The sequence below is a fragment of the Trachurus japonicus genome, chromosome 1 (genome assembly GCF_045865225.1).
Source record: "Trachurus japonicus isolate A0001 chromosome 1, Traja_1.0".
Lineage (NCBI taxonomy): Eukaryota > Metazoa > Chordata > Actinopteri > Carangiformes > Carangidae > Trachurus > Trachurus japonicus.
In genome coordinates, this window is record NC_140907.1 from 11,983,228 (window position 1) to 12,002,904 (window position 19,677).

Below are 19,677 nucleotides of genomic sequence, written 5' to 3' on the forward strand. Positions count from 1 at the left end.
ACACAATTCTCCAAATTCAGAGAGAAAAAATGCAAGATTCATGCAAGAAAATGCAAGACTTCTTTGTTGTGGTATTCTTTAACTGTTTAATATTTTTGCAACTGCTTCAGTATATTTGCATTAGATTATTTCATGGAAACACTTTTTTTTTTATAACATTTGAATGGAAATATTGTACACTAACTGACTACTGTCTCCCACAGCAAAACCCTAGTAATGCATTTGCTCAGTGTTGTTTCTCTCGCTGACACAACTGTAACTCTGATCGAAAGGAATTAGAGGACACCAAAGTTTGTGCCAAAACTAAGTGAACCTCTTTCAATGAGTATCTTCAACAGTGGATTATTTTAGATTAAAAATATGGGCCTACTTGATGTTTCCTCATACCAGTCTCAGTCTGAGATTTCCCACTGTAGCCTATATCACATACTGAGCGAAAGAAAGTGGAACATCAACATGGCGACGATGGCCCACATTAGGCCTTTTTGATTTGGTACAGTACAAAAGGCCGACAGCAGTGGAAAATCCAAGACAAAAATCTTGCTAGTGCATGACAGTACATGAGTTCTGGTTCCATTACATCATAGAAAAAAAACACTAATCATCGTTTGTTATGCTGAATGTATCTTCATTATCTAACTGGGATGCAAATGTGACGCTGACCTCTTTGTCACTATTCCACGCACCAAAGCCATGCACTTTTAGACAGGCGTCTGAAATAATCTCTCCCTCTGTCTCTGTCTCTCTCTCTAGAATGATGCATGTAAAGGCAGACAGAAAAAGACAGAAGAGGAAAAAGTCACACTCACAAACTCATAATATGAAAATATAGGTGGGATATACTGATATAAGCAGAAATACTGAGCATGATAAAACTTTAGCCGGTTTAATCTCTGTCCATGCTATCTGTGCTCTATTGAATCTATTTAGCATTCAATGTGTTCTATCATAGTTATTCATGAATTGGAAAGTAACAATTTCTGCCAAATATGTCCTGAGGTGTCACGCACTGTCTTTGAAAATCATCAACACTGAATAGTTCTCTTGTTGATGAAACCGCAAAGCCATACAGGTGTTGGAGCGGACATTGTTAAAGGTCTATTAAGCAGCTTTCACACTTATGTGCAACCCCCCTCCCTCCCCCCTCCCTGTGACATGCAGGATGTACATCTCTCTGGAACTTCAAACAAAAACAACAAGTCTCTTTGAACCCCCAAAGTCAGTTAATTTGCATGAGTAGTGGGGGTACTTCTATTGCCACACAACCCCTTAGTTGAAAAAACAAAACAAAACAAAACAGCTGATGCTCTTCGATTGACGTTTCCATCCTGGGCAGTGTTCATTTCACTTGTCCGTCAGTTGCTTCCAGCTGGTTTGAACCAATAGCAGCTACTGAATGTAGCCACATGGTACAAAGCGAGTGGAGTCTCCTGTTGGGTGGCACAAGTCCATTAACGAAGGACTGACCTTCGTGCCACTGCTGGAAGGCTGCGATGCACCAGTCTGCACCTGTAACAACCCGTGTGTGTTTGTGTGTTTGCTTCATCTGTCTGTGCATGTCTGTGTATGTGTGTGTCTGTATGGGTGCTGTCTTCTACTGTGTGCATGTGTGAGACAGATGAGTTTGTGTCTGTGTGTCAATCCTATTTTAAATCATTGTGCGCACGAGCACATTCATGTTAGATTTTCCATTTTCTGAGAATCAGCAGGATCTGCTCTCTCTCTCAGATGGTGACAGGGCAGGTGATGACTTTGTCCTCCAGCATGACGCTGACGATGAGGAACACGAAGTAGAGCAGAAACATGAGGAGGCCCAGGAACTTGCTCATTCTCCACTTGCAAGACGCTATGGAGATGATGACGAAGAGGAGCATGAGGAAGAGGAGGACGATGGCGCAGAACAAGCCGTTGCTGCTCACCTCAACCGGCTTGAAGTCGTTGAGGATGTTGTAGACGAGCCAGGGGAACGGCAGACTGGAGGGAATACAAAGAACAGAGAGGAGTCAATCGGGAGGGAAAAGGCAAGTAATGTAATAACGTGCCAATAATGTAATAAAACATTTGAGCTAATAACTTAATAACTTTTTGCCAATAATGTAATAAGTTATTACATTAACATATCTTTAAGCAATGTATTATTACATTATCGGCACCAGTTATTACATTTTCAAAGGTTTTTTTAATACTAGGCCAATAATGTAATAACTTATTACAGTATTGGCAAAAAAGTTATTACGTTATTGGCTCAAAAATGTTATTACATTATTGGCACGTTATTACATTATTGGCTTTATTACATTTAAAATGGCCAAAATTATTACGTTATTGGCTGTTATTACGTTTTTGGTTGCTACAGCATAGTTGATAGAAATGATGTCTTCCTTGTTGTTTGCTGGACTCACCCCACAGTGATGTCAAAGATGTTGGAGCCCACAGAGCTGGACACAGCCATGTCACCGAGGCCTTTTCGTGCCACAATCACACTGGTGATGAGGTCGGGGATTGAGGTGCCGGCTGCTAATATGGTCAGACCCATGATCTCCTCTGTGATAAAAAATGTTTCTCCAACCTGAGAGGAAAAGTTAGACACTTTCATGTTGCAGCTGCACAAACTTCAGGGTCAGAAAAGTCACTGCTTTTGTCATGTTGCTAGTTTTGTTTTTTTGTTTGGTTAAAGACCCCCTAAAGAGGCATTTTAAAATTTGTAAAAATGCTCTGCTATGACTATTCTTTGATTAAAATTGCTTACCTACACAAAGTTGTTTAAAATAACTCTCCAAGACACTAAAAACACGTCCATTATTTCTCCCTCATTGAAAAATTCATCTTCTATTAATATGCATGACTGTCTGGTCAAGGTTGCTAGGTAACGGCGGTGCGCGTTAGGGGCAAGGGAGACAGAAAGGTGATGTCAAAACACAAAGCTCACATCAGGTTTCACGTGCAAGCTTGTGTTTCCTCCGGCGAGTAAATGTAAATTTGAATGTAAACCGAAATGTGAATAAAGTTTATAACAAAGAAAAAAGAAAAGAAAAAAAAGACCACACCGGGACTCGAACAGGGTTACTCCCGCTTTGTACCCTGTTCATATTTTATGTAATGAGATGGGGGAAAAATCAACGGGATTGGTTGCTACAGTTTTGTGACGCACGAAAACGGACTCCAATTTGAAAAATTGAATCCAGTTTTTTCAGAGTCTGGTATTGAAACGTATTGAAACTGCATTTTCAAGTCTAAAATGCTCAGTTATGGCGTGGTGGATTAGCAATTTTGCTCCTGAAATGCCTTGTAACAGAGCCCACACACTAAATTGACATGTTAATCATTTAAAAAAGTGCATTTTTGGTTTAGGGGGTCTTTAAGAAATGCATCATTTTACAACCGCTGATTGAACTCAGGTCAGGTATTCTACTTGTAGCCCAACTCGACCACAGCGATAAATGCTATGATGTAGCATTGTAGCCGAACATCCACTCTACATCACAGCTGCACAGGCTGTGGTGAAAGCACATTGTCAACACTTAATAATGGTGCGTGCACACAGCCACTAAAGTTGGAGTATAGTCACTCTTTAGGGGTACTGTTTGTTGAGTATAGACAACACTATGAATCATTTTGTTGCAAAAAAAAAAAGCAGCAATAACATGATACGCAGGTGTGCTTCTTCTGTGACCTTGTACATATGGCCCCCTGCTGCAGGGCTGTCTTTGCGTTTGCACTGTTAAGATAGAGCGTTACAGGTTGATCTGGCTGTGGATCAAGACAGATTATCTTGGGACTAGCTGCCATGGTCAGCTGCATCCTCAGCTTCAGAATTAGAATAAAATAGAACAGAATAGACATCAGATTATGTTCATGTGACGAAGAACCACAGAGATGAAAAGAAATATGATCTTGAAGGACAGATTTCACAGGCATCTTTGGAATTGTGTTTCGTGAGTGTGTGTTTGTTTAAAAGTGTGTGTGTGTGTGTGTGGGTGGGGGTGGGGGGGGGTTGTACCTGGTGAGCCCACCACACCATCAGGTAAGAGAAGGCAGCAATCCAACAGATGGCACCAATGAAAGTTATTGGGAAGAACCTTTTTGAGCTCTGTCAATGAAAAAAGAAAACACATCAACAAATCCATATTTGGCCTTGGCCTGGTTAAAGACATAGTTCAACATTTTGGCAAATTCACCTATTGCCATAATCCCTATAGTTTTAGGAGTAGGTTCATTACCTTCAATCATCGTTGCATGTTGTTTTGAGATCCGCGGGGCAGAGACGTGAGCTGCTCAGCGAACACAATGGAGGTGAATGGTACAGGTCCCCTGTCCCTCAAAACTCATCAAATACACAATCCAACAACTCCAAAATGCTCTTGTCGAGTAGTTGTGACCTGCACATTCGCCACGCTATGAAATAATCATGTATAATTATGTACTGTAACATTACGACATGAAGCAAATACTCTGAACTCGCGCTTTTGAAATCACTCCGCCCAGCAGCCGTTTCTGGAAAGTAGTTCCGGCTACGCATTTGCCTCAAAAACAACTCCGTCTCATAATGTTACATGATTATTTTATAGCGTGGTGAATGTGCAAATCACAACTTGTGCAAGAGAGCATTTTGGCGTTGGATTGTATATTTGATGAGTTTGATGAGGGGCAGGGGGCCTGTACCATTCACCTCCATTGTGTTACCTGAGCAGCTCATGTCTCCGCCCTGCAGATCTCAAAACAACATGCAACGATAATTAAAGGTAATGAACCTACCGCTATGACTATAGGGATTAGGCGCAATAGCCGTATTTGCCAAAATGTTGAACTATCCCTTTAAAAACCTCATATATCCAATTTATCAGTTGTGAGATGCTAATTATTGGCATAATAAAGCACAAAGTCCTTTACATCACTGTGTGTGGTGTCTAAACGTGTACCCTTTGTATTTAAAGCTTCATTTGGATCCCAGATGTACAACACTAAATCCAGTTGTAGAGAAAACTGTGATCAGCAAAGAGTCTGACGACAGCAGTAAGACAGGTTGACAAACCATATATGGTGAAAAAGCAATTACTGGGAATAGCTGAGTTCCTTATGTATCATAAGAAAGCTTCTCTCTCTGTGTCTTTCTCTATCTCTCTTTCTCTTTCTCAATAACTCTCTTTCGTGGTGTGAGTGTGTGTGTTGGCACCTCTCTCCTGACGTCTGGTAGTGTGAGCCACAGTGGAAAGACGATGGGCAGGATGAGGAGGTAGGTGATCCTCTTCCTGTTGGTGTCGGGCCAGGCCAAGCTCAGAGGCTGGTCCTCATCCTCCTCTTCCTCACCCTGAGGAAGAGTTCATCAGTTACACCAAATATAACCACACGAGAACGAAGACATCTCTATTTTGCAGGGGAGTCACATGTATATATTTCACGTAAGTGTTTTTCTGCTCTTGTATGAGGCTCTGTAATCATACCTCGTCTCCTCCTATGATACCGTTCATGGGTGGCGTGACTTCCACTGCAACATTAGAACTGTTGGGGATGTTTTTATCAGCTTTGGGAGAGAAACAGAGGAGAGAAAAGGTAAATGTTTAAAACAAGAATAGTGTTAATTTGGGAAAATGCCTTATTTTTTCAGCTTGCCCCTTTAGATATCACTGATGTGTATTTATGCAATAATGATAAATAAAACAGGCTATAATAGACGAGGCCCTGTAATAGATAACATCTGCAAAATAAGTGACGGCAGCATTGACATTTTAATATAATCATTGTAACTTCAGTTTAGTTTCACAGTATTCTGATTGAATCAATTCTTCTCTAGCCTGCCCACCACTCTTTGATTCATTTGTAATAAACACACAGATGATTCATGAGTGTAGTCTCTCACCTATAAATAGCTACAGTTCTTGATGATGTTAGTGACTGGCTAATTGAGTTGTAACATGATTTACATGTTGATTGTTGAGCGGCACAAATTGGCTCCCATTTTATAAAATTAATCACTGTCACTCACCTACACCATTGGCATTGGCAGCAGCAGCAGCAGCAGCAGCAGCCTCTTCTTTACACTGCTGCTTGGCCATTTTGTGAAGAATTGATGCTTTTTCTTTAAAACGTCCTAAAACAGGAAAAGGGACATTTAAAACAGGACGGCATCTGAGAGGTGGTGATCGAAATGCACTGTACAGTGGAACAAAATGTTTTATTGTGGTAGGACTTGAAGGGGGGAAGAGGTGATGCACATTTTTTATTCATTTACCTACTACGCCTAATGTTGTCACACAGTTTAATTGCATGCAGAGGAATCAAATGTACATAATTAATACTCTGTGCTCATTTCACATGATTTGATTATTACATCTTTTTATATTTTGAGTTCTGTACACATACCTTCATCACTGAGGGGGTCCAGTGTGTGTATCATGAGCTGGAAGATGCTGTTTCTCATCAGTGAGTTGTGTAGAGAAGCACAGCTGCCCTCTCTCTGCAGTCTGGGTTTTGCCTGTGAAGATGCAAACACACCAAAAATGTTTTTATGTGTGCAAATATAAACATATGCATAATCATTCCACAGCTCAACATCATTCATCATTTCTAGTCATTTTTAAAACGTGTGCAAAGTAAAAAAAAACTCTACAATAAGCAGCTACTCAAATTGTTCAAGTAACATTTCTATTCATCCATCACATTTAAAACTCCTTTTTTTAAATGAACAATCTCACACATTTAGTATAATGTGAATCAAATCAGACACATTGATTGCCTTCTTACACATTGACCAGGACCAGACAGTGCATAATAATTTTACAAACACAAAACAAACATACCGTCAGCTTGTGCTCATCATCTCCTGGAGCATTTACCTTTAGGGAAAAACACAGAGAAAGAAAACATAATACATACAGTACAGTCCATATACAGTACAGTACATATACCGTCTTTTTAATATACATTTTAATTTTCTTTTTTTTAAATGAATACAGTGACACAAACATACGTGCTATATGCAATCCAACACATTAGACCTGCGATGAACTCAATTATTTATGACCTGTCTTTGTGTCATGTGACATGTTTATACGACAGCAATTTTGAGTAAGTGTTGCTGTTGGGTTGGATTGCATCTCATCTCACATCAGCGGGGTGGGGAGGGCACAAGTGAAACTCCTACAGACCCTGCTGGACCTTTAACAGGGGTGAAATGAAGATGTAAAATCGCTTAATGGAAACAAGCAGATGGCAGGGGTGGATTTTAGTCAGGGAAACTTTAAGAACAGACACAAAGAACAGGTCTTAGTTTGAGTCAGATAAAACAGATGGCACAGACTCACAAGCACATTTTATGTTTTCTTTTCTTTTTTTCTTTTTTATAAAAATGAGGTATAATGAATTTCTACCCTATCATTTTGTTGACTGCACAATGGTTAGGAAAGATGACGTGAGCCTTGTTCAGTCCACAATAGGATAATGAAAAGAAAAAGGAACTCATTGTTACCAACTCATCAATTTTCTTTCTTCATCAAAATTGAACCATAAATAAATGAATGAACCATGCACAGCCAGAGCCAGAGGTTCCAACATGAAAACTAGGATCCTACACACACGACACACAGAGGAGGACTCACACTAATCTCAACCCCAGCCATTTCTTCAGAGGACTTATACAGCACAGTAGTGTCACCACATAGAGAAACACACACAAACACGCACAGTCCACTGGCTGAGACAGACAGACAGAGACTGCGGTGTGGGTTTGTCAGAAATACAGAGGTGGTGATGTCAGCAGTGGGGATGGTTTAGTGTAGGAGTCGGGGGAATTGGAGATGTTCAAGAAAACAAATGGGAACAGTAACTTTAGTGGGCCCTAAAAATGTAACACAGAGTAATGTAAATGTGTTCTTATTTGTACAGTATTATCAAATGAATGAAGGTTTTCACAGATTATCACAGATGTTATGAATTTTAAGTGTTTCCACCCCTGTCTGATAGGTGATTGGCACTTAAGGTGGAGGAGTCATTTAGGGGCAGAATTCTTTTTTTTCTCTTTTGTCTGTTGTATGTTGCTGGTTGGTTTTACTGGAGTATATACATGATGAAAATTAGTGTGTGTGTGTGCCCCTACTTCCTTATATGATGTCTCTTTAGTGTATGCATTAGATTACTTGAAAATAGTAAGACAGAAAAATTAAAGCAAAGAACCAAGGTACAACTTGCAGATTGCACTGTAATGATAGGTCATGTCATGTGAATTCAACAATACTTTACAGTTACTTAGATATTTTCTAAAATAAGTTAAAATGATAGTTTAGAAATGTGAAATGCTGAAGGTGCTTGAGCAGCGTTTAAGCATAACTACATCTGATTATCTGACTACAGTACTGCTGTGCCACATAATGTTAGTTTTAATGGCAAGTTCTCATAAACTGGATACTTGATTCACCTCTAAAACTCTCAGCTATTTTATCAGTACTAAAAGGTTCAGGAAGATGTTAATGCACTTTTGTAATTCAAAATAAACTCACTATCTCATCTCGCTCCTTTACTGCACTTATCCGCTCATAATATTTTCAAAGCACTGAAAACTGTGTGAGTTTTCGTAGTTAAAAATATAGTCACACGGCATATAATTAAAACTCAAGGTGTTCATAAAATGTGATAACACCTAAAACCTTAGTAAGGAGCTGCATTAGCACTGCTTTGTCTGTTTGCTTGCGTGCCTCATCTTTTTCCTTAAATAGACATAACACAAAGCTTATGTAAGGAATTGTGGCACGCAGCTGAGCTAACTCTTCCTCTTTAATTTGTACAACCCCTAACTCAAATGATAAAGTACAGATGTCCTATACGTACACAGTAAGAAAAATAAAACTCAGACATCCAGAGACACTACAGAGAGAGGTGGAGCGTCTTGTTGTTGACACGTTTTCATGATGGAGGCCTCAGAGTTTGAGCAGATAATCCCTTTAGCTTGAATCTGACAAGATACCTGCTGCTGTTATGGCAGCTGAGGCAAAGCTAAAGCCAGGGGTTTCTTTATTTACTGTAATGGGCTGTCACACCTATATATACCTGTTATATGTTTCTCCGGTCCAGATTAGTTTGAGGAAGTATTTGTAATTTAAGTTGCATGAAGATCTCCTGGCTGCAGATAATTTGATGTTGATTGATATCTCTAAGTTTACATTAGAGCTGTTGGACTCACCAAACTGAGCTGAACACATGCAGGATATCATTTCAGAAATGTTTTTCCCCTGGAACTATAAAGTTAACTAGACAGTATGTAGTAGTGTTTGTGAAGAAAACAATGTCAAAGATGTATAGGACAGAATATAAGTGGTGGACACCTGTCTGTGTTGGCCATGTGATTGCTGAGCAGTGCAGCTCCTGCCCTAATGGCTGAGGCCAGCTTGGCATTAGTTGATGCTGTCTAACGCTCACATGGCTCCTGAGAGCTGCTGGATGATAAAAGACGCTCAGATGCTGCTGTAGAGTCTGACGGCACTGACACTGGCTTTTCACAACTGTCCTTTGTGTGAAAACCCAGTTTGTGTTGTCATCCAAACATGGTGCAGAAACACATTCAAAAATATGTATATATCTGTAACTGCTGGACTTGTCGAAATGTAAACACAGCTGTTACAAATTCATATAAACCTGAGTGACATCTGCTCTCTAAATAACAGAATGTTACCTTGATATGGACATTTTCAGTAGCCTAGTTTCTATTTCTCACAATCAAAATAATTGCTTTAATCAATAGATTAGATAATCGAAAAGACAAATGTGATTACAAAGTCCATCTATTATGAAGTGCCATGCTGTTATTCTTATCTTGTTATTCCCTGATGAATTGTGATGCATTTCTTAGGTTTCATGGACAATTAAAACCCTCAACTCCACTTTGTCCTATAAAGTAGGCTACGTGTTTTTTTTTTTACTGGCCGATAACGTAAGACAGAGAAAAAAAGATTATATAAAAACTTGCTCTCTTGTATATGTACAGATATACAGTATGTATGCTCAGATTAAGTGTTCGGGACTTGATTTTTAATCTTTGAGTAAACTTGGATAATATGCATACAAAATATAATCAACAATGGGAATCTCCCTCTGGAATTAAAATGGGTTACTAGAAGCAGCTGATGACTCACTCATGTTATAACAAATAGAATAATAGTTTGTGATTTGAGGATGATCTGCTCAGATAAAGAGGAAAGTTTCCCTGAGAGATTTGTGGACGTTGGGTTGAGCTGCTGTTCCGGTTCACTTGTCTCATCCCTGTTCCAGACACCAGAATCCAGGATGGACAGCAGTCCTGAAGCCAGACTTTTTTTTTTTTTACACCAAACTTTCTCTTCATCACAGAAACCATCAACCTGTCAACAGTGAAGCACGATCAGTTCACATTTACAAAATTCAAATCTATTTGTGTGTACTTTCCTGGTCCCTTTGTTCTCTCTCTCTCTTTTGCCCTTTGTTCTCTCTCTCTCTTTTGCCCTCTCTCTCTCTCTCTTTTGCCCTCTCTCTCTCTCTCTCTCTCTCTCTCTCTCTCTCTCTCTCTCTCCCGTGTCCACTTGACTGTCCGAGCTGTTGGACTTAGCCAGGATTAATCAGCAGAGATCACCACTTTTAGACTTTTCAAGCCTGTGTGTAAGGCAACTTTCACAGGTCACTGTTCTGTCAAACATTTGTCTTTCACACTGCTCTGTCAGCAGATCCCTGCTACCCTTTTTTCATTTTGCTAATTACAACTCAAAGTTCCCCTGCAGCCAGGATAGGCATCCATCAACGATCAACAGCATCAACTTTGAAGCTAATGGTGAATAAAAAAAGCTGCTTCCTTCTTACATTGACACTGCTGCATTAGGATGGAAGGTTTTGATAAAGATCACATGAAAAGATAATAAGTCATGTTGTGGAACTTAGGCGGACAGCTGCAAGTGTAAAATAAATGAGTTAAGCTTTGTGCTGACCTCAGAACACAAGTTTACTGTATGAAGAAAACCATCAGATGGTTTTATAGTGCAATATTGCCTGTAGTTTGTTGAATGAATGGAAGTCAATATATATCTGCACTCTCAATCATTAATATAAGAAACATTACCAAAGATCCCATGCAGATACCAATGCTAATGCTTCCTCTGTTCGATGCCACTTCTTGCACTGTGATCTATGCAGAGCACAAAGCTATATGATTGAGAAGAATTTGCACATTTTCTTAGTTCCCTGCAGAGGAGCTAGGCCGATGTTTGCTGTCGTCACTGCAGGTAAGAAGTTGATAAGGGGATCAGAGAGGATTGGCATCTTTAGTGCCATCAGCGAGCAAACCAACGGATCTTCTCTCTCTCTCTCCTAAACAGACACAGCATGCCACACGTACAGTACACAAAACTGCCTGAAACACTGTCAGTCATGCACAAACATAAAAACCACACAATGCAATGAGAAAGACTGCAGGCTGGTGAAGGAGCATTCAGTCTTTCTTCTCAGTGATCTGCCGATTCCCGCTCCCCCCAAGGAGCATCAGGCTATTATTAGCGGGGCTAATGGGATTGGAGAGCATTAACCCCAGGGATTATTTAGCAGCTACCAACACATGAGGGCAAGGCAGTTGGACATCAAGTGCCAGACGACAGAAAGAGAAAAGCTGTTCTTGGGTTGAGGTGCAGGCAGCCTGAAGAACAGCTGATTCCAAGAAGGGCACAAGTGTCAAACCAGGCTCCTGCAACAACACTGATACTGATAGATGGTTGATCAGTACACAAAGGTATTTGGCTCTCATGTTTAGAAGAAATACAAAGAATATGACATTAGACGTGGATTCTACACCGTTCTAATAATACACTTTCAGCCTGGAAAAATAAAAGATAACAACAACAAAGCCTGAAACCGATGGATTACACTGAGATAAAAACATCTTAAATACATTCTTCATCTGCCTGAAGAAAATGAAACGAACTGGAGAGTACTAAATCAGCTGCTATAGTTAGAAAAATAATGTAAAAGAGAAGAAAGACATGTGTAATGGGAGATATTATTGTTTTTATAAGTAATTAATTGCAATGCAGTAGCAAATAAGCCATAACTCTATAAATTCTAAATAAAAGCAAGTCAGTTTTTCTATCTTACCTAAGCATTCAAAGGAAAAGGTTTAAAGCAGATCCAACCATTATTAGAGGCTAATGATCATAAGCTCATCTGCTGCCTAAATCAAACATCTACTGACCTGAAATACATCCATAGAAATAGTTGCATCATTCTATGAAGTGTTTCAGTCCTTTTTGCATCTTAACAGTTGTTCTGTTTATTTTTTGTATTATTATCTCATATTATAGGTCTATGGTGATTTAAAAAAAAAAGAGATCATTATCTGTACTTAATATTGCCGGCAAAAACAAAAGCAGCACTGCACTGTATACGCCCCTGAAGAACTGGTAATGGGTGATGCTGGTCTAAGCTACGGGCAAGCTGCTCTAAGATCAGCCAACAGTAGTTTTAGCATTTGTCACCTGAGCGCCGTATGAGATTACAACATCAGAGAGCAACAGATCTGACTCCAACTGCACACACAGACAGAACATACAACAGACGGAGAGACAGATGTGAAAAACCAAAACAATGATAAGCTTATTTGTGTGTTGTGTTGAACCTTTTGCACCACATCATCAGCTCGCAGCTCAGTTTGGAAATCCGCCATCAAGCTAATCTCAAAATTATACTTATATCCCATTATCTTCTCCTGCCTGATGTGAAGTGATTGGCCCTATGATTGTGAAGTGACTAATGGTAATTGTAAGTGCGTTGCAATTAGGTCAACAGCCTGTCAGTAGAAGACATGCTGAAACAGTAACACTGCACTCTCTGAGTGACAAAATGATGGTCGGTTTTAATTCTTGGAAGTAAAATAGAAAACTACTTTCATGTGTCTATGCTTGGCTAACCCTGGAGGATGATATTATCTGTGTATAATCTGAGTTGGGATGAACAACCAAAGATGTTCTGAAATGATCTTTAGTGTGACTGAGTTGAAACAGAGGACAAACAAAGCTCAGGGCTACAGGTTTCCTACCAGCGTCAGAAGACACTTTACCCAGTGTCATAACCAATACCAAGGGAGCTGGAGGAGGGAGTGTGCTGATGGGGTTGAAGTGATCCTACGTGGATTTTCCTTTTGACTGCTTTTACCATGTCTTTGCTTTAACTTTTCCCCTTGATTTTATTACCCAGAGCGTCATCTCTGACATCCATCTCAAATACATCCATCTCCACTATATGTAGGTTTCAGGATTATCAACGTGACATCAGAAATCACCATGGCAAGAGAACAATTACCATGTTTAGGAAAATTACATTGAAAACTGACTGGCATGGGATTAAAAAAGCACTAATGTTATTTTTGAGAGTCTCAGAATAGAAAGATGAATCCCAATTTGATGACAAATAATTCAATAATTATCAAATTGGAAGAATAAAGGGATAGCTGAATATTGCCTGAAGATCATTATTGTTATCTTTAGTTTGTGTACTTTACTGAACTGGAAACATATGTGTGATACATGTGACCATGTATTTAATAGTAAAACAAAATTACCATATCAAAAGTATTTATACACAAATTGTCTTTGTCGTTTAATCCGTGTCAAATGAGGGCATTTTACTGACCAGCTCTGTTACACCAGTCCTATTCTGATCCTATTCCCTTACTAAAAGTAGTAACTGAAGATGAGGCCTGTTCATAGACTTAGTCAGCACGAAGACACAGCAGTCTGGCTCTGCGTCTGTACTGTGCGAGCTGCACAGGTGGCAAATTAAGACAAATCTTTATATCCTTCCAGAGGAGAATTCAAGAGGGCTTGGCTGCCTGACAGAGTGCTGTCTGTTTAGCAACCTCTGTTTTAACACCTTCTGCGCCTCAATATAACACTCTTGCAGTGTCACGGAACAGGAGCACTATTATACTACTACTATACTGAGATGGTTTGATTAATCCCCTCATCCAAATCAAAAACCCACATTAATAATTTCTTAAAGAAAAAACAGAAACTGCATCTTTTATACTTTTTTTATACTACATTTTCACCGTCTTATTCCCCCTGCTCTCTGACATGCTAAACTACTTGGAAAGCTCTTGATGGTTGTTTCTGATGGGGATGCTCCTTCAGTGGTTAGAGGGGTCAGTCAGTAAGAATGGGATAAATGTATGGATGGATTTATGTAGGCTTCAGCTGTTAACAGCCAAGATGGGGTGAATGATGAGTGTTGTAAGTGCCAACAGTAGGATGGGCACTTCAAAAGAATGGGGGTTAAAGGATGGATGGATGGATGGATGGATAATAGATGGAAGAATGGATGGAAGAATGGATGGATGGATGGACGGATGGATGGATGGATGGATGGATGGATGGATGGATGGATGGATGGATGGATGGATGGACGGACGGATGGATGGATGGATAATAGATGGATGGATGGATGGATAATAGATGATGGATGGATGGATAATAGATGGAAGAATGGATGGATGGATGGATGGATGGATGGATGGATGGATGGATGGATGGATGGATGGATGGATGGATGGATGGATGGATAATGGATGGATGGATGGATGGATGGATGGATGGATGGATGGATGGATGGATGGATGGATGGATGGATGGTTCGGTGAAATGGGGCTCACCTTTGGTGCAGTCTCCAGCTCGTCCACCTGGTTGCTTCCCAGTAGGCCCTTGATGAGAAGTTCTACACTGGCATTGAACTTCATGAATGTCACGTAGCTTATGTAGCAGCACAGCAGGCTGATACTCTCCCCCAATGTGATTTGGTTATCCAGAAAGAAATAGATGAGCATCAGCAAGCCAATGATATAGAATGAGACGTCTCTGAACAGAGGCCACCAGGTGAGGTTCAACACCTCTTTGGAGAACAGGGCGCACATCCCAATCACAAACAGGATGTTGAACACAGCTGAGCCCACGATGGTACCGATACCGACATTACTGTGGGAGACGAAGACTCCTATGACAGATGTGAAAAGCTCTGGGGCTGAACCACCTGCTGCCATGAAGGTGGCTCCTGCTACATCATCAGAGATCTCCAGCTTCTCCGTGATGACAGTGAGTGCTGGGACAAAGAACTCATCACAGACAATGGCTAAGGATATGAACATGTACAACATGCCAAACATATGAAACACCACAAAGCCCTGACGTCTGTCCTCCACGCTGAAATAGTCTGTTGGATAGTCCCCTTGATTCATCTCGTCAGATGATCTCATGGCCACAGGCGTGTCCTCTGGGGCAGCTGAGAGGTTGTGGTACTGCAGAAGAGTTCTTTGGGGCACTGCTGCCTCAGCTGAGCCCTCAGCGGGCAATTCCAGCTCAGAGGCCAACGTTGTGGCCAGCGACAAGGCACTCCATGAACAGACTGTGGAGACCACCACCAGGCTGATGATGAAGCCCATAATCCGCCCAGGCCGCAGCTTTCTCTTGATGCTCTGGTAGTGATGCCTGGTGCACTTGCTGCGAGGGCCCAGAAGAGGAGCAGAGCTGGAGGGAGCCATTGTGTCTCGACTTCTCACAGGTAGCATGAAATCCATGGTGTTTGGCGTAGCTCGTCAGGCAGAGTGGAAGTGTCTGGAGTCCCCCCCAAAGCTGGGCTGGTGGTGCTGGTGGCAACGAGGGCGGGGGTTTGACAGGCCGCGGCGGTTCACCGGTTTGTTTGCATGCTGCTCCCCGGTCTAAGCAGAATGGAAGCCCTGCTGTCTGATCCCTGGATCTAGCCCATTCAAAGGCTTCTTCATATTACTCACTAGAAGACAGAGAAAAAAGTGATACAAATGTAAATGAATGCATTAAATTAGACGAAAATAAATAAAGTTAAGCCTCTTACACGTGGCATGTTGCATTTATTGAACTTTGTCCACTCCTCACATCATCCAGTTGTCACACACTTGCCTTGTTAATTGTAGCGTTGTTAATTGTAGCAAATGTAATAAGTTCAACCACTGTCCTTAAGGACATTTCCTGTTATTTTGTACCTCTACACTGCTACGTCTTAATTGGATATATACATTGCAAATATATATTTATACAACTACATTATATAACTACTGCACTAGCTGTCTCATAGATGAAGATTCTAATCAATAATATTGTAACAAAATTGACGGTTCAAGGTTCAGATAAATTATAATAATTGCAGGGCAGGAGTCTAAGCAGTCTGTTCTATGTAAACAGACTGCTTATGATAAATCAATGTTGCATCTGAAACTAGTCAGCATTCATGTGGCTATACATACAATATTACATAAATGTCTCTTGCATTTGAGGTTACTGTAACTAAATTGCAACTGATAGTTGATAGTACCAGTATTAATAGCAACAATTCTGCTTAAGTGCTGTGGCCTTTTTGACATTGTGCTGAGAACCTGCAGGGAGAGCTCTCCTTTAGGTGAAGCTTGGACATTAGTGAAAGCTCATTAGGAAGCTATTTAATCTCTGAGAAGATAGATTTAGATTAGCCTTAGGCCCTGCACACTGATGCCGCTGCACACAGTCAAACAACTTTACACCAGCAAATCAAACTGAATAACAACTTAGAAATAAATGTTTTACATCATTTAATCATGAGGCAGCCACATGGGGATTAAATGCAATGTCAAAATACATTCTCACAGCTCCTTAATTTAACAATTCGATTGAACAGTCTTCATCTGCAAATCAAAGACCAATGTCAGTCATTGTGAAACATTTATAGAAGAATTTCAGATCCAGCTGTGCTATAACAGCAGTTCTTCAAGAAACACCCTGGACTCTGTTGGAGCAAAGACAAACTACAGCTATACACAATATGCACACAAGCATCATTTTCTCATACCACTCTTGGATATTTCCCATTCAGCAGGAAGGAGTCCAGTAGGCAGGCTGGTCCACAGTCTCTGAGTAAATATTCCACTAGTAAATTGAAAACCAAAGGAGAAAGGTCCCGCGGGCTCAGTGTTCAGTCTGAAGATCCCAACAGTAAATCCTCAGTAAGATTTTCCTCCCTCAGCAGAGGTGGAGCTCCAAGACATCAGCTCAGAAGCTGATGTTGCATGTTCCTCCCCCCTTCCACACTGGCACCCTCTACCTCCCTACACCTGCCTTGCCCCCGCCCTCCCCGCCTTCCTCTCTCTCTCTCTCCATGTCACTGCCCAAGAATGAGGATCAGTGCTGTCTGTCATTGCCTCTCCTCGACCCCCCCCCCCCCTCCCTGCCCCACTCCCATCTTCCCTATAGTGTCATGTATCATTTCTTCCTGTCTTACACAACGAGCTTACAGCTTGATGGGGCTGAAGCCATCAGATCATAGTGCTGTGCATAAAGCCTTTGAAAACTATCCCAATTGCTCTGTGATTGAATGCACTTGAGCAAAGTTCAGAAGATTTGCTGCATGATATACTTACATCATGTATTAGAGCTTTACAGCTTTACTCACCTAAATTTAAGTCAAACCGACATGTCTTTACTTAAACTAGGGTTTCAAATAGAGATGAAGAGGCACAAGAGACCTTTCTGAATCACACTTAGTCTAGCAAATCCTCACTCTGGGATACTGTTTAGATTTACATTACATTGTATTCATATTTTTGGTGTTTTGTTATGATGGTTGTACATGATTTTTTAAAATGGCAGTGAAAAATATATATCATACAAAGTCAACAGGGACAATACGTAGTAAAAAGGACAAGTTAAAGTCACAGTGCTATTCTGATTGATATTACAGCATATTCAAGCTTTGTGAAAGGTACATGGGTATGTGATACAGAGGGGACAGGTCTACTGGGTCTCTGCTGTAGCACCAGGTTGCATGTGTGAAGCGACTGAGGGTTGCCACGCTGTTCAAACCTCAGGATACCCATCAGTTCTGTCAACCAGGCCTCAAAGTGATCCGATGAGTGAGTCCAATTTCACAATTTTAGAATGCATGTTTTGCTAATACCATGCCATAAAGTTAAAGTTAACACCAGTGGAACAAAAGAAATTATGTACATTTCACTCTAGAGGTGGTGAGAAAGTCTATGCTTTGTAACCTCAGACTTATTATGTAATATAAATGTGGGCTTTGGGAGCAACACCTGCTCTTAAGAGACAATCCTGCATCCTACATTTATAGCACAACAATAAAGACTACTGACATTATGCTAATCTGGACCAATATACAGACACAGGTCCTGACACTTTGAACTGCAGAATCACAGTGGTGGCTGCAAGGCTAGGAAGCTCTGCTACACAAGGACCAAGGGCTTCCTGACAGTATGGGCATTTTTGCCGGTCTGGTTACAATAAAATAAAGTTCAGGTAAGGGGCAGGAGTCAAGCATTTACTTCTGACTCTTAAGGTTAGGGTAAGGCTGAGGGTAATGTATTATGCCAGCATGTGTCCTCAAAAGATGTAAGGGTGAGTGTGTGTGGTTGAATGTGTGTGCACGGTGCACAAGCTTCAAGTCAGGTCAGGCTTTACACGTGAGAACTGTAAGCCTCAATAGCCACCTGTAGGTGAGGTCAAATGATGTGACCTATTCTGTCAAGTGCCATGTCCGTAACACAGCTCCACCTCTGCCTCTACCGGTGCAGTGCCTGTGTGTGTTTTTTAGTAATTTGAGTAATTATGGTCATAACATGGTAATTAATTTTTTTTTTTAATCAGTGATCACTTATAACCATAAAAGAATATTGAAAAGATAGAGATTTTGACAGTCTGTCAGAATGATGTTTTAAAACATGTTTTTTGTTTTGTTTTTATGCTTTATTCCATTTAATTTCCCACATAAATAGCATATTCCCTACTGGGAATAAATCCAACCAGTCCTGCCTATTGTTTCTCACCTCCAGCTGCTCTTATCCAATTAAACAGGAGCATAGCCTTAATGGAATGGACTGCTAACTTTCTCTCACAAGCAAAATGTTGCTCTTAATGGATTAGAGTTGGTCTCCTCTCAGCCACGACCACTTAAAGGGTTTAATACCCTCAAGAAGCAGGGCAGGGGGGTGCTCTATGTTTAACTGAGGACGCTTTAGTGAAATTAAAGGAGAAAAATACAAAATGACTTTGATAAAAGCTGTTTGTTTAAACCACTAAAAGGTTTTAATGTTGTAGCTGATGAGTGTATTTCTATGTTAAATACCATGCCAATGTCACAGCGTAAGGTGACACAGGTAGGGTGCAGAGGTGTTTGACCTCGGGGAGAATTCTTTATTTGGGCCATTGCTACTATATTAAGGGCTATGCAAAGTCCTGGAAGGGCTAAACTTGTTACATAACCAACCAACATAACCTTCCAGGTAGGCTGGGGTACATCGCCTGCAGAACCTGAAATACAAATAAGTCTGTTGGCATGCAGAGAAAAAAACCCCATCAGACCTTTAGTAGTCACGTCAGGTCAACTTTACTCGTCTTTCACAAAAATCTGAAAGATCCATTAGGGACTAGGTGAATTGGACATAGCAGACGTTAACATAAACAAGAGACAAATCATGGCTGTGGAAATAAAAAAACTAGATTTTGCATCAGATACTAATTAATTCACAAGTTCCATAAAATTATTAGATTTTCTTTTTTTCCTATTTCTTTTTACAATGAATCAAGGTGAGAAGTCATTTTCACTGGTAGTCCTGTCAGTGAAAAGTAAGAGAATGATGTTCCTCTGTGAAGCTGGGATCAGCGG

At 40.5% G+C, this 19,677-nt stretch overlaps 1 protein-coding gene across 1 annotated transcript; it reads right to left on the minus strand.

Annotated features, from left to right (window-relative positions):
• Positions 1–1,552: 1,552 nt before the first annotated feature.
• slc24a2b (solute carrier family 24 member 2b) lies at positions 1,553–17,113 on the minus strand. The gene is made up of 10 exons (XM_085773072.1): positions 16,849–17,113; positions 14,651–15,780; positions 6,798–6,833; positions 6,361–6,472; positions 5,984–6,088; positions 5,442–5,521; positions 5,174–5,308; positions 4,001–4,090; positions 2,403–2,569; positions 1,553–1,974 (listed from the first exon to the last, which is right to left on the minus strand). The coding sequence occupies exons 2-10, from the start codon at positions 15,566–15,568 to the stop codon at positions 1,725–1,727; spliced, it is 1,893 nt and encodes a 630-aa protein (XP_085629198.1). The 5' UTR covers positions 15,569–15,780; positions 16,849–17,113; the 3' UTR covers positions 1,553–1,724.
• Between the last annotated feature and the right edge of the window lie 2,564 nt (positions 17,114–19,677).